At 37.2% G+C, this 16,438-nt stretch overlaps 1 protein-coding gene across 5 annotated transcripts in view; it reads left to right on the top strand.

Moving 5' to 3' along the window:
• Positions 1-16,438, top strand: part of CTNNA2 (catenin alpha 2) — a 512,225-nt gene that overhangs the window by 437,281 nt on the left and 58,506 nt on the right. For all 5 annotated transcript variants that reach the window (XM_049792668.1, XM_049792672.1, XM_049792671.1 and 2 more), the window contains 3 exons: positions 6,601-6,693; positions 6,975-7,131; positions 10,424-10,624. In XM_049792668.1, the coding sequence (XP_049648625.1) occupies positions 6,601-6,693; positions 6,975-7,131; positions 10,424-10,624 (451 nt within the window). The remainder of the gene's footprint in view (positions 1-6,600; positions 6,694-6,974; positions 7,132-10,423; positions 10,625-16,438) is intronic.

The following is a 16,438-nucleotide window of genomic DNA, read 5'->3' as shown; positions in this document are numbered from 1 at the left end:
GTAGGTCTTTGGACCACAGGACGGTATTATTCCTTGTGCTTGCAATCAGGCACATTTATCACAGTTGGGGCTCATCGGTGTGGTGTGGAAAGTTGACCTGTTTCGGGAAGAAAGAGTTGTATGGTCCAATTCCATCTAAAAAGAGAAAGGCAAGAAAAAGAATAGTCAGTATTTATTCTTAGTGAATACCTTTTTTATTCATACCTAAAACCATTATTATTGTCTAATATTAAGAGTAAACGATCAGACACAATACAATACCTTTTCCTTGTATTCTTTACTGGCAGCTCTATAAATGAACACGAACCAATGTATTTCTTTTTCAGTTATGAAAATAGTAAAGTAGAAAGATTTTTCAAGATGTTTCATTTTTTATCTCACTTCTATTCCATTCTATAGGCAATAATCATGGCATGTACCAGAATGATCCTAGAAAATGGAGGAAACTCAGATTGCATTAACAACACTTCACTGAAATTGCCCGAAGCTAGGATTTTTTACATTTTGAGTTGAGCTTTCAGTACACATGAGGCTTCTAACACTCTTAAGTTTCTTTCAAAAATCTCAGTCCAAAACCCACTGAATTTATTCAAGTCAGAGTTACTTTGAACTGTACCAAAAGCAGAAATCTCTTAAAGCTCTTTCAACTAAATCTGATATGGAAGAAGTCTGAAGGGAGTTTGAGTGAGTGGAAAAGCCTTATTCCTGGAGTAAGTAGGAGTGAATATGCTCTTGACCTTTTGAGAAGTGAAAAGAGTTTTTCCTAGGTTCAGTGGGCAGCATATAAGACATGAAATAAAACATTCAACTGTTGTGCTTAAAATTCTCTATAGCTCTCTAACGTCCTGCCGTTACCGGCATGCTTAGATATGTACAGAGTATTGTAAATGTCTGGGCAGTTTATATTAAATATGTTCAGGGTTTAGTATTAAAAAATTTTCAGAGCAAACGCCAAACTCAGTAAATCAGACTGTTAGTAATTTACAAAAGAAATCTGGTTTTTACTGCTGTGCATGCAGTTAGATTTTTTTAATACATGTGAATGTATGTACATGTGAACAACGTAAAAATACATCTCTTGCTTAGATAAGACTATGTGACTGGCTAATATAATTGAGAGACAACTGGCAATGCTCTCCAGTATGAGGTTCCCCCCATGCCATATGGAACAGGTACTGGGAAAGAGACCACAGTCTAGTATTTTCATGGTAGTACAAATTGGCACTGCAGTGCATGAAGAGGAAGAGGAACCTGCTGCAAGATGTACTCTCAGTGACATTTTGAGTTTTGGCACTTGTTGTGTATGTGCAAAACCATCCCGTCTAGTGATAAATAGAGTTTTGCTCTTAATATGATGCTTGAGTGAATAGAGTGAGGATAAACAAGCTGAAGATCTTGGGTAACTTTGCTTCAACTCTGTGCTCTCCTTTATTAAAAAAAATCTCTTATTTGTGGCTGCATGAATACCACTGGGCTGCCTACAGCAGTACCAACATTAATATATGTCAAAATTTTGAAGGATTCAGAGGTTGTAACAATATCTGGATAAATTACTGAGTGGATGGGTAAATAATTAAAAATAGTTAAGATACCACAGTTTAGCAAGTTACCACTCATCAGCTGAAACACGGTAACGGATTATTTCCTCGGCTGTAGTCCACTGTGAATGTTACAGAAGACTGATTTAAACCACCTTCAACTCAAGCTGAAAAACTCCAAAAGTTTCAGTTTCTCAAGTATGTGGTGTAGGCAGGTAAGTTTGACAGTGTCTTGGGTTTAAGTTGTTCTATATTTCCCTAAAAAAAGAATAACTTGCTGTAAACTTTCTTCTTCCAAATTTTTCCATCAGTTAGTTACAGTGAAAAAAAAAATAAAAATTACATGACTAGGAAAGACATATCTAACAAAAGTTAAAAAAACCATATTTACAAAGAATACACAAAACTAAGATATAAATAAATTGCATTATCTACCTTAGAATGGTTAAATGGTTGGGGAAGCTGAATGGAGCTTTTTTTGTATCATTTCTTCCAAGCAATCTATGGTAGAAGAAAAGAATAAAACAAAAAATTAAAAACCATAATACATACATTAGCTGCAATATTCTTCAGCCTTTGTGTTGATATTTCTACTTTGCTATAGTGTATACTGCTCCATTTTTTACAGTTTTGCTCTAAGTGATGGATTTCTTTTTGGACCTTTTCACTTACATTAAATTCAGAGTGTCCATGTTAAATCTTTGAATTTAAGTTTGAACCAGAGGACAATACATTTTGATAGTCATAGTTACCTTTAATAATAAAGAGCTCAAGTCAAAATTGGAAATATTCTAGTTTAAAAACATAATGAAAGGAAACTACACCTGATTAGCATGAAAATAAAGTAAATTGGTATGAAAGAGCCTTGATTACTTTTGTAACTTGGAGTGCAATTTTATGGCAGAAATTAAGTTTTCCTGTCCTAAGTAGTATGCATGGTAAAAGCAATGAAAAAATGCTAATCCATGCTTCAGTTGCTGCCTAGCGAAAAACTAGGTTAGGCATTGCCTATCCATACAGTATTTATACTTCCAGCTGCCATATAAGTATATCTTGAGATAAATCCTTCTCCTTGGTATGTCCTTTCAACAATGGTAATAAACATTTGCATTAGAAACAAAGTTCTTCCCCACCCCCCTCTGTTATATAGCAGAAAGCTGCTTGAGACTGAAATACGACCAAATACATGCAAATAAATACATTTTATTGGGACTGATCCTGCACACATTTTGAATAATTGAAACTAATGGAGCTATTTGCATGATTAAAGATAGATACTTAGCAAGGTGCAGAATTGCGTCTTGAGCTATCAATGTCAGTGATAGAAAATTCGTATGAAGGAGTTGGTACGCGCTTTTTCACCTTCCCAGTTCTAGGATTAGTTCAGTGGTTTTGATGGTTGCAGACAAATACAGCATCACTGGAGCTGGAGTGTTTATTTTCTTGCTCATTACTTTTCTGTGCTCTTGCAGGACAGATATAAGGTGTTTAGCAATTGTTTTGATGGTATAAGAGTAGCTTAGCAGACTAAAATTCTGGACAACAATGTTTATCTACACAGCAGTTTCACTGTTATTAGTTCCCCACGCGTTTTGAGGATGATTCACAGTTCATTGATTTTGGTATTTAAAATGTATTCATTCATATAAATACTCTTCAGACAGTTCACATTGATCTTAACACAAACTTAAGTTCTGTTTAGGCAATCAGTGAGTTCAGTATGCTCAAGGAACTTAGTAAACAGAATAAAATAAAATAAAAAAAATAATAATTAATTACCTGGCTACTTCCACAGGCTGTCATGAAATCTCCTCTTCAATGCTTTGGTGGAGACAGAGCATTTTAAGCATAACAGTAAAGGCTGTCAAATCAAAGCTTTGGCAAATTGGCAGCTACGATAACATACAGCCTTTTTATTTTCCTTTCCAAGCTATCTGCTCCATTCAACTCAGGAGTGGCGTATTAAACGAATTCCCAACCTTGAAGAGTCTGAGTTCTTCACAATACATGTGGTATGAAATATGCAGATGCAAAACAAGTTATAATGCACCATTAAAATCTTTTATTTCAGTAATACTTTTTTCAACAATCATCAGGGCCAGCTATAATCTAAGTTTAAATAATAATCTAGATATATCTAGAGGATAAGGTAGTCAACTAAAGACCTGAAACAGTCTCTGTAAGCACCTTTCTCTTTTTATGCATTATCCAAAGAGATCAGTTTGGCATCTAACCAAAGTGTCTCAGCTAAGTGGGGGGGAACTGGGTCTAAGCTTTTTTGGTCATAGTTTTAGGTAGGAAAATTATCTGAAGTTGCTGAATTTATAGTAGGCTAAAGCTTGTTGAATAACCTCACAGTTTCTATCAAATAAGAGCATGCATATGGCCCTTGCTGTGCCAAGAATCTTAACTGATGGTGACTTGATTGTGTATTTGATAACAAAGTCAATCAAAATCATTAAATAGTGTCATATCTGGTGATTGAGTGCACTTACAACTTGTACTGTTTCACAGATCCACGCTTACATGGTGGCACTGAAATGCAGGGTCTAGCAAGTAATGCCTATTTCTTGCCATGTTTCAAAAGCAAGTTTTGGGTAAAGTTATAGTGTTTCTGACTTGTAGTGCTAAATTCAATTTTATCCAGATTGCATCTACCTTTGTAGGATTTGCTTATCTCTATACTTATTTGACATAATCAGATCTTCCCATGGTACAGGCTGGCATACTCCCTGCTGAACTGTGAAAGTAGTATTGCTTTCTGACTGCTGATGATACAGGACTGTATTTATGCAAGACTTGAAATATACCACAGAAACTATTTAGATTAGGATCATACATGATATTTTTCATTATTTTTTTAAACAGGTAACTGTCATGCTCGTTTGATGCTTATTTAATGCAGCCACAGATTACATTTGTACTCCTGTATTGATAGTAACATCCAAAACAAATGTTCTGAACGCTAAATTATTTTGTAAAAAAGGAGGAAAAGTTTTCTCCGGTTATGTCTGTATCCTTCCTTGGAAAACCAGGACACCTCACAATATCCAAATATTATCAGATTCTGTTGAAAGAGTAATTAACAGAGACAGTGAAGAAATAAGTTTTATTTTCACTGATTTTTTTTCCTGCAAAGATCTATTCCAAGAGAACTCAAAGGCCTGCTTAATAGTTTGATTACCATTTCATGACACCCAGCCCCTTTCAGTCACATATCTCACTGCTATCTGAGGAAAAGTAAGATATATGGTGCATCTGAAGCCTTAGGCAGATTTTCATTGTGATGATCACAAAATGAAAGGGCAATCTGAAAAACCACTTATTTAAAATACAGGAAGATAGCTTTTGCTGAACTTAATATCATTTGCTAGTTTTTAAGGTCTGTAATTTCCACTCATGTTAATGCATTCTAATTATTATCCCGCTTAGCTTTTGTTTCTCGTGAAGATTAAAGTGGTCTGTTTGATGTGTGCAAAGAAGTGACTACAGAAAATGGTAAATTAATTGGAAGACGTCAGCTTAGGAGAACGTTTTTGACATGAGCGCTGTAAGGCTGTTAACAAACAGACTAACTCATTTGTCTCACCATGAAATGAAAATAAAAATCACAACATTATGATAAAATCTTGACTAGGAAATGCCTGCAAGACTCTTTGAAGCCTTAGGTTCTTTTCTTCCCTGGGCTTTGGCACTGCGATATATGCAAACCACGTTCTACATAACTGTGAAGCGAAATAGGTTCTATGCAGAACAGATGGACCAGGGCTAATGTGGCGATGTGCACTGGAGACGAGAACAGATTAATACCACAAGGGGAGACTGGAGGAAAATTGGAAAGATGGGGGTATTTGAACTAATTCATGAATCATTTCCAACTGATAGTTATGCCTTCAGGCACAGTGAATAATATCACGGAAGCTTATTTAAAATTTTCTAAGTTTGTTTTAATGTAGTTTTGAATTAAGAGCCATACTTTTGGCTGATTAAAAAAAAAAGTATCTTGTATTCCCCTGTCCCGGAATGTACCTTTGTGATTGAAATAGCACTGATGAGCTTAATTACGTGCACTGTGACATGAATTGCTGTTTGGAAAACCCACGGCAGATTCATGGACTTGGCACAAAGCTTTTGGGAATGGATTTTTTTGCAAGAAGCGCTTTATGAGCTGGGAGAACATGCTCTGCCACTTGCATCCAAGCTCTACAGTGTCTGGAGGCATGGCCTGATTGCTAGATCTCATTCATGTGTCTCTCTGTGTCTCCCCTGTCTTCATCTTATCTAAACAACCTTCAGTCTTGTGAGATTCAGACTTCCCAAAGCTGTGCCAAAACAAGCACATGTAGATACCTACATCTTTGAATGAGATTTTCAGGCGTAAGTTACGGAATGAGGCTTTCAACAGAGATATTTCACATGACCAAGTTACGATACTCTTGCTAATGGACATTTTACTCTAGGGCAGACAATCACATAGAAGTAAAGAGGTCCACTTGAGAATTAAAACAATTTTAACATGCATAAACCCATCAGAATCTGAAACAGTTAAGATGCTTGAGAAATACCTAACTTCCCAATATCAGTGAAGGTATCAGAGTTTTGTTTATAGGTGGAAAGGCACAATTCCATGTGGTAGGACATCAAAGATTCTTCGTTTTGCAAAGCTCAGAGTATATGGATGAGCCTGATTACTAGTATTCATAATGGACATGGTTAGTAAAAGGAAAAAGAAACTGTGAGGAAAGGAAATGTATAGGTAATTGTCTGGATGCTCTACTTTCGCTATATGGCTTCTCAGGAGATTATTTTCAAGCTATAGAGGAGGATTTGAAACACTTGACAGCGAGGGAAGATTTTGGGAAAATCTAATGAAGATGGCTAGTTCAGTTTGCTAGTAAGGAAATAATCTACATGGGTTTCTGTTCACCAGCACAGAAGGTGCTGTATCATTCCTCTTGTATACAATTCTTTCATTCTAGGCAAGGCTCAGTAAGAAGAGAGAAAGGTATAAAATGGCCTGCTTGCCTAAAACTTGATTCTCATTCTGCTGCTTTCATTGCAGGTTGCAAATCTGGCCTGTTCAATCTCAAATAATGAAGAAGGTGTGAAGTTAGTCCGTATGGCAGCAACACAGATTGATAGTCTGTGCCCACAGGTAAGTAAGATTCCTGCTAAAAAGTACTTGAGACTTTTCTGGCATTAAAAAGCATCAGTTAGCTGAGTCAGGGAGAACAGCCTAGATGAAGATTATAGCCTTGCCTTTGTCATTACTTTGTTGCTTGCTTTCCACAAACTGTGAAAAATACCTTTATATCTTCAGATCTGCATATTGAATGGGGTGTAATACTGTATTTTTAACACAGTCCGGAATCTATTTGTTCTTTCCCTCGTGAAAAAATTTTACCACTCCTCCTAACAAATGATTTTGAAAACCAGGTAATAAATGCCGCGCTCACGTTGGCTGCCAGACCCCAGAGCAAAGTAGCACAGGACAACATGGACGTCTTTAAAGATCAGTGGGAGAAACAAGTGCGAGTTCTCACTGAAGCTGTTGATGACATTACTTCGGTGGACGATTTCCTCTCTGTTTCAGGTACTGGGATCAAGGGGCTCTTCTAAAAATACACTCCGAAATTAAAGTAATGGGTTGGAGCAGAGAAAAGCTATAATTACTAAAGCATCATTAGCCCATTAGTCCACCCCTACTGGAATGCTGATCTTCTACACTCAGTAGGAGCCACCAAGCCATGCCAATTAATCCCCGGTAGCAATGGTTAGCTTTTCATCTCCCAGAAAACAACATCCTATTTCTGCTTCTATTTCTGGAGGAGTTTTGTTTCAACTCAGGCAAAAACTAGGATTTTGGCCACCTTTTAAAAATCTATTCCAGACCTGTGACAGGCTGATAGTATTTGTAAAAATTGTTGGAGTCCTTGTGCAGCTGTAGGCAAGAGGAGGAAAGATGAACTTTCCTTACTTTATTTTGTAGCTTTGCTCAGATAAGCCGTGTCTGAACAGTGGGGCAGATGTACCACCCAGTCCTGGCCCCCCTGATCATCCGTACCGGGTTACCAGGCCCCGAAGAGGGATAGGAAGAAGAGAAATAGGGAGATGCTGCATATAAGTCCCGTCTAGGTATGTTGTCAGGACATGGGAAGCACTTCTGGGTCCCAGAGTTATTGGTGTAGCAATGCGACCAAACAGAAAGAAGTAGTAAAGTAGTGCAAGAAATAGTAAATCTTTGCACTTCTCTGACCTCGCTAGGAAGGATTACAATGCAAAGCAAGTTATTCTGCAAATGGTCTTTATATATCTTAGTCCTCACATAAAGAAGGGATGGAGAAGAGAAGGACATTGACTTTTTGGGTCACAGTCTTTTCTCCATCCTCCTTGTAAAGTGCTACAACTTGTGGCAGAGTGTATTGTTATAATCTAGTCATACACAATGAATACTGTAATTGCCAAGTGCTGCATGTGTGGGTTAATTGTCTGCTGCAGAAAACTCGTTTTCCTGTCATGGATTGAAAGAGGTGAATTTCATTGTTGTGAATAAGGACATAGAGTGTGCCAAGTGTGCTTAGCTTAGTCTAATGTCACAGAAGAGCCAAACTTCAGGAGATAGCTTGGCCTTAATTATATGTTTCATTCTACATTCTCTTCCCTGGCATTTCTTAAATTTCCCAATAAATGTTTAAGAAGTTTGGAGGGAAAAAAAAAGATTTATTCTTTAAAAAGATCCTTCATTTCCTTTTTTCGTCCTCCCCTTTATTTTGGTTGGTTGTATCCAGCTATTTTTAGTAACAGGGAAATGGTTTGGTTTAGTATAATTACACTCCACTGTTCAACACCACTGCTAGAATGTTTACTGCAAGCCATGACAAGAAAATGAACTCTCAGAATAAAAGGGTACTTCAGAACCTGGTAGCACAGAGATTTTTATTTGAGTTTTGAAGCTGGCAAACACTTCAACAGACTTAGTTCTACAATGAAAGGGCAGACCAAACTGCAAACTGCAGACCCAGTCCCCAAGCAAAAGACATGGCAAACTTGCTTAAATGGCTATTTGGCTATTTGTTTGAGGACTTTGTTCACTCCAAGCACTTGTACCCATAAACCCAGAAGTTATTTAAATGGACGATGTTTTTATTTTTTGTTTGTCTCAAATCATATTTTCTTCTAACATAGTCTTGACTTAGATCCAAACTTTCCAAGGTAGCTCAGAAGTAGTATTTCAGTTGGGTTCAGATTTTTTTTCTAATACTGTCCACAGACATCTGTATTTAAAATGAGAAACCATCTTATGTATACAGAAAGCCTGTTGCTGCTAGCTGTAAGCTTGGGAGCCTCAGCTTACACAGGACAGTTTTATTTTTGGATGTTAAACTAGTGTCTGGTTAAATGTACCTCATGAAATGACACCTCCTCCTCTTCATATTGAGTGTCACATTTGATAGCATGTTTTATTAATACAGTGGCTACCAAAAGAAGGCTGACCATAATTTTAGTCAGTTACTTTATATTCCAAATGCAGTCTCTTCAAATCCATATAGCACTTATCGTTGGGCAACATTTGGCTATGCCATGGTGAAAAAATTGGTGATGGTGAGGAGGAAATAGTGAAGAAATATTTTAGTAAAGCAATGTTTTTTAAATGTGGATAGAGAGTTTTTTAAACAAAGAATTTTGCCTTGCAAGTTGCTCTGATTCACAGCTCAGGGGACTTTCAGTTTTCATTCAGAGTTGTTACAGTTTAAAATTCGACATCATGTAAAACATTTCTGAAACCCTCAAATGATCCAACCTTGGGATATTTAAGAGCGAAGATTAGTGTGTCATTCTATTTTTGTGACCAACGATAATTAACAAAAAGCGGTTGGTGAACTGATTGATTCTGTTTTATTTATTACAACTACAAAGAACAGCATTTCATATTCAGTTTAGTGGCGTCTGTGGCAGAAAAGTTGTTGTTTAGAGTCACTGAGCTTCTCAGAGTGAGTTTGCTCAAACATGAAATTCAGTCATAGTTTTATTACTGAAATGATTTTTCACTGTACTGGCTGCAGGGAGATAATGTCTGACCTAGTCAAAATCTGCTTCATCCTTTCACATTATCTGTATGGGATAATACTACATAAAACTGTGATACTGCAGCACGTGAGAGTAGATGGCCTGATTCGGAGCCCAAAAAACCCAATGCAGCTCAGAAGATTTCAATAAAGCTACTTGATATTACATCACCTGAGCAGACTCACCGTTGTCAACTCTTACTTCAGAGTATGCCCAGTCACATATGATTATACTGTGCGTCATGAAAAATTCACAGCTTAATCTCTGGCATAGATGGAGTAAAGGAGATCAACTGCTCATGCACAGGCTCCCTGCCATCTAGAAAGGCCATTTGCTGTTGTCTTTTCAAAATGATTTATTTTCTTTTCTAATTTATTTAGGCACAAATGAACCAAACGTATTAAACGTTTATGGGAATGTGTAAATTCGTCTTCAGAAAATTGCCCAACTGTTTATTAGAGCATCTGCATAATATTTGACTAGTTTCCTTTTTGCATTTTTTTTCATTACGCTTTCATTATAATAAAATTCAGTGTGATATTTGAAATTAATGTGACCGTTTTTCAAAGAATTACAGGTTGGTACTCGCATTATAGGTGAGAGGACTTAGCCCAGTCCCTTTTAAAGATAAATATCATGCTTGGGATTTTTACTGTTAGGTGGCATAGCATCACAGAATGGTATTTGTTTTGCAGACCTGGATAAGGACAGATATCAATTTTTCAACATACTGACATTTGCTGTTTACCGAAATCAGTAAGCTTTGCTATGAGGAAGAACGAAATGAAATGAGCCTTAATTTTTTTCCTACATTCCAGAAAACCATATTCTGGAAGATGTGAATAAGTGTGTGATTGCTCTCCAAGAGGGGGATGTCGATACGCTGGACAGAACTGCAGGTGCCATCCGAGGCCGTGCAGCCAGAGTTATTCACATCATCAATGCAGAGATGGAAAACTATGAAACTGGAGTTTATACTGAGAAGGTACTGGAAGCTACCAAGCTGCTCTCTGAAACCGGTAAGCTGGCTTGAAGTATTGTTCAATACCGAATCACTTAAAACTTTCAGTTAGTTCTCTGAAATCTTTAACTCAGAGGGGAACCTGTGCTTGAAAAGAAGATATAAACAAAAAAATTAATGACTATGACTTCTCTTTTTTTATTCTCTCCTCAACGCTACTGCAGAAGTCATATTGACAAGAGCTGTATAAGACAAGGGATTCAGTAACCCATCAAGGCTATTCTACTTCATCAGAATTTCAATGATTTGAGTAAATGGTACACAGCCTTTTCCTCAAGTTCTTTCTGAGTCGGTTGATTATGTATTATGCGTCTCTAGAAAATCATTACAAACGTTACTCTGTGGTTTGTGCAGGTGAATGTACTTGTTGGTGCTGAAGTTGTGTTTCTAAACGAAACAATTTTTCTTTGAAAGTATGTTTGAGCAACTGAAAATATATTACCTGATTGAAAAAATATGAAAGTCTGATAGATTATATAAAAATTATAGATTATATAAAATAGATTACATGAAAATAGAGAAGTCTGCCAGATGGGTAGACTGGGAAAAAATACTGATTTTTTTTTTTTTTTTTTTTTTTTTTTTTTTTGAACCTGTTTTTGCCTTCACAGAGCAGGGGTTGGATTCATCTAAGTGTGGGTGATTACATCTAAGCTGGTCATTTTAGTCTCCTTTATACTCACTATTATCCGTTGCTATGTGCATCTGAATTGTTCAGTGCAGGCAGTACTCTCAAGTGCTCTCATCTTAAAGCAGTGGTCTGCATTTGTGCAGATGAATCATGCTTTGAATTTCATCAGCTTTACGGACCGGGTGTCCCCTCACCGTACAAGTGACCAGCTAGGATATAGATGCACGTAGTGCCGATGTCTGAAAATGTCTGAGCTGGTTCTCCCCTATCTGACTGCGCTTGCTCACCTGGGCTTTAAAATCATCAAGATTATTTTAGAAGGAACAAAAAGGAACGCACCAGTTCAGGACACAGCAGATGTAACATTCGCACAAAACAACCAGGCGTCTCCCTATGAGATAGAAAAGCAAAAACTGTTGGAGCTCTGGCAGCCTCTGTGTTAGCTTTGAGAACAGAAATCAGCAAAATGAGCTAAAAACAATGTTGGGATGATTTAATATTACTTGTTGTGTTATTGTTGTCCCCAGCTGATTATTTTTTAGCCCTGATAGGGACCCCAAGCCCTATTTGCCCACATAAATCCCAAGGACCAAAATCAAGAAATTCTTCTTTTTCTGACCTTTCATTATAATTTATTGGAAATTATAGCTGAAGTGTGGATTCTTGTGATTGTGATTATGACTAGAAAGTTGTGCCTTGAACACCCACAAGGCGTGTAGATTCACACCAACCGCGGAAGCTAACTTTCACAGCCTCTGTGTGTGAGCTGCAGAGAGACGTTTTTGGGGAGTGATCAGAAATCAGTAACATGAACTTCAGCTTATGGGACACGCTCCGTTTGGCTCTACACAGCTCTCTCCTGTCCAACATTCATGTTCACGTTACATTTGGCTGAACCCAGTGTCAGGTTTTGGCCATGTACAGCTTGAAGACAATGCAATAAGGTTTGCTTCTTTTTTTCCTCCAAGTTTAGTGATTCTATTTGTGTCATGTATTTTTTAGGTGCCAGAAGCAAAAGTGGGTCTGAAAATTGTTTTTATGAGTCCCTCTATTTTTTTTACCACCCAACAAGAGATCAATGGAACATATACTGTAAATCTGGCTTATTTGAAAAAGTCTATGAATTGGTATTATGAGTTCACAGAAAGAAAATAATCTGTTCAGTTTGATGTGGTGAATATTTTGTTGCACTCTTGTGTTAAAGTCTCCTTTTGGTAAAGGAGACATTTTGAAGAATCCTTCCTATCACTAAGATTTCTTTATTAAGCAAAATAAAACGTATCTTCAGGCTTTTTATTCAGCTAAAATTTCTGACCTAATGTTCTGTAAAATTTTTTGTTAATAATTTTTCAACAGAGTAACTGACAGTTATAAAGTGCAGCTATATAGATCAATAATAGGCACAGTAAATACATTCCATATTTAATGTGCTTTTTGGTATAATTTGAATTACAACTAAGTGCTAGAAGCTCTGGACTAAGTGCATCTTGACCACATAACTTGCCAGTTCTGGGATTCAGTATTTAAGACTGAGTCTCTGTTCCTCGATATCAAAGTTATTACTTATTTTGTATTTTGAAAAATGTAAGTAAACTTGTGAGTAATTAAAAAAATTTTAAAAAAATCTATTTTAAATGTTAAGAACTGTACATCATGTACAAATTGTGCAACAGAAGTTCAGAAGACAGAATGGGTCCAAATTCAATGGAGCCAATGAAGCTAAAATGATTTATGCCGGACACGAACGTGGATAATTATTATTACAGCACAATTCTATCTGCAGCTTTTCAGGCCATTTACAAGGGCATTGATTATTATTTCTCTATGATTGTTGATTTAAAAAGGTAGAATTTACTGACTCATTTTGTCACCGTAGAATAAACTGTTTAAAATGGTATTTAGACCACCCTACACCTTTCTGTGCCCTGGCCTCTCACCCAGAACAGGTCTCCATCTACGTATGCATCCATGTGGCTACAGATATAAAGATATGGGTATCTATGAATACATAGAGATATTTATATATTCTTTCTATTCATCACCTTGAGATCCGGCGCAGATTTTATCACTCAAGAATGACGAGAGTGATTTATTTGGAGTCAGGCTCCACCCACAGATGCACGTATTAAAATCTATGTGAGAAACACAATGATGAACACCTTATCGTTTTCATCTTCATTCCCTCCTTTTTTTTTTTTTTAATTTACCTTTATTCATTTTTAAATTAAATGCTTTTGAAAGCTGATGAAAATTTAGCTAAACGGCAATGGAAGGGAAATAAGCACATTACCTTTCTCTTATTATTTACTTTTAACTACCAGTTCAGGAAAGGAAAGCCTCTGTTAAGCTGCTTTTTCCAGGGATTTCATACTGGTTTATGAGTACTAGGCTCGATCCACGGTGCAGAAATATGGATACGCTGTTTTGGAAAGAGAAACACCTTGCTAATGGGGTTTTGGGGGGGGAGAAAATTAATCTTTAATGAAAACGATATTGGTAGGTTCTGAGAAATTGAAACTGTGCAAACCTTACTTTAATAACTGGTTTCACCTTAAAGTTTTATTTGTTTGTTGTTCTAATTTACAGCCTTTGGAATATATGGGGTGAGGGGGGGTTAGTGTTTTAGTGCTTTCTTGCCTGCGCTTGAGTAACCCACTGCCTTTATAGCCAAGTACTTGGTAGAGGCTAGATTCTTATCTCTGGCAGCAGTATTAGGGAGTGACATATTGGTTAATGTCTTTTTAAAATTGGGTACTTTTATTTTCCTTTAAAACCAAAATAAAAACTTGACTCTCACTTGCCGACTTTCTTATAAATCCAAGACGAAAACTATAAAACCACAGCATCTACGGGGCTCGCCTGGACCAAACAGAAAACTCATAGATTTTAGTGGATGTTAATTGTGTGCAGGAGTAAACCAGAGCTTCAGGATTTAATTTTTTTGTTTGCTTGTTGGGGCACTGTGAAGTTTTACTCCTATCTTTAGCTTGGATTCCTAAAGAGCAAGGTCCAGTGGCTCCCTAGGGGCAGCCCCAGCCCAGGGCATCGGGGACCTCCGTGGGGACGGGGACCAGGCTGGGATGTCAGCCCACAGGTGGGGGTCAGGATCAGGCCCAGGGAGGGGAACCAGGGTCAGACACAGCCCGGGGTTTGGGAGTTAGGGCCGTGCTGACGGCTCTGGTTAAATGTTATGTTCAGTATTTGTGGAGAGAAAACTGTGAAATTATCCCGCCACAGATGGTCCGTGGGAAAAAAAAAAAAAAAAAGAAAAAAAAAAGGGAAGGAGAGAAGGGTGGAAAGAAAAAGAGAGGAGAAAGAAAAGGTTAAAAGCAAGGGAAGGGAGTAGGAGAAAACAGAAAGCACAATTTCTGTTTGAATATTGAGATCTCATACTCTTCAGTACGCCATCCTAGCAGTGACCGAGGCCGGCTGAGAGTGTCCCATTGCCTTTAATAAGGAGGAGATAGAAGGTTCCTCAGCAATTGCTTGAGAAGCTGTAACAACTGAAGGGAAGAAGGATGAGTTTCTAAACAAGTAAAAAGAACTGCCCTGTAGAAAGAGACCAAGTAGCAGGCAACGAGCTTTAATATTATTTCTCAAGATTTCTGAGATGCAGGGAGGAGAAAAAGCTGTGACATTCTTTAAAGGTCAGAGGGTTGAATTTAAATTGGGAAAGCTACAGTAGACTTTACAGCGTTGTAATGAAAGGGAGTGAATGGGAAATGAAGGAGGAAAAGCAGAACAAATGGGACCAGAACTGCGTGGGAAGGGCTGTGAAAACTTTCCGATACTTTTTTTTTTTTTTCCCCCCTTCAGTTTGCATGGGAATGTCTGGAAACCATTCTGGAAGAGCAAGTACTGGAGTACTTGGGTTATTCACTCCTGTGAAGGACATTGGAAATATGAAATCATCTGATTCAGACCAGAAATCTGAGTTTCAGCTTTTAGCATGTTTTAAAAATATCCTAGTATATTTGTAACTAGCTGGTTTTAAGTAGGTCACTCTGACTTCTGTTTTGACTCAAATTTTTTATTTTGTCTTTATCAGAATGGACTAAAGTTGGAAATCAACACTACTGGCAATTCAGCAATAAGCCTGTGAGAGTTTTATCAGTGTGAGTAGGACAAACTTTAAAGATATTTATCACTAGGAAAAGGCAGCTCAATGATATTATCAAAGCTAATACTAAAACGTGGTAAAGATGGATTTTTCAGCAGTGATATGAAGGGAAACAAAATGTAGAAGCAAGAAGATGAATTTAAGCATAGCTGTAATCAAAAAAAACCCCATATTGAATCTGAGGCAGAGCTAAAAAATGCAAAATGGAGCCTATTTAAAAAATAAATGATATTAAACTCATGTTTTATGGGAGTTTCAGGTAGTTGTAGTACAACTTATGGGTACCATCATCCTGAGAACATGAGATCGTTTATCCAGGGGTTTTGATGAAATTATGGCTTTTATTCTGCAAAGCACTGTAGCATTTTCTTTAAAGTTTTGCTAAACTGAAATCCAAAGGTCAAGGTATCGCCAACAAAAAACATTTAATGCATTATTAAAAAAGTATTTTACAAAAGGACCAGAGAATACCCAACATGATGTTCTACTAGTGCTTGGTTTGAGCCAAAGAATTTTTAACCAGAGAGACTGTTCAATATGCAGAGGAATATGTAACGTAATAGATTTAGATTTTGAAAGGCTTTTCATGAAGTCCTGCACACACAGCTGTTTGGAAAATGGGAAACCATGGAGTGAATGTTAAGGCCTTTGATGGATTAAGAGCTGGTTACAAGGCACAAGCAAAGCATAAATGACCATTTCTCAGCAGGCAGAAAGATAAATCCTGTGATGCTTCAGGGGACAGCGCTGTGGTTGGTGTATAATGTATTAATTAACAGGTGAATAGCAGAAGGAAAATTTGCCAAAAGGAAAATGCTGGTTTGGCTGGTGGGAGTAGACGAGTTTTCTTATCAGAAAGACAACACTAAAAGATAATGTTATTTAATTTCTCTAGGTAAATGGAACAATTTAAACTATATTATCTAGACCGACAGGAAGGCTCTGAGCTAATTCATCTTCTCAGAAGAAGTATGGCAACATTATGGGCAGCTGGGCAAAGATACCTTTTCCATGTGCAACAGCCCTCACATCCGTGTTTAAGATGTTAGCCTGTACTTTAA

This window comes from Accipiter gentilis, chromosome 3 (genome assembly GCF_929443795.1).
Source record: "Accipiter gentilis chromosome 3, bAccGen1.1, whole genome shotgun sequence".
Lineage (NCBI taxonomy): Eukaryota > Metazoa > Chordata > Aves > Accipitriformes > Accipitridae > Astur > Astur gentilis.
Note: the sequence above shows the minus strand (reverse complement) of the source record. Positions and strands in the feature narration are given on the sequence as shown.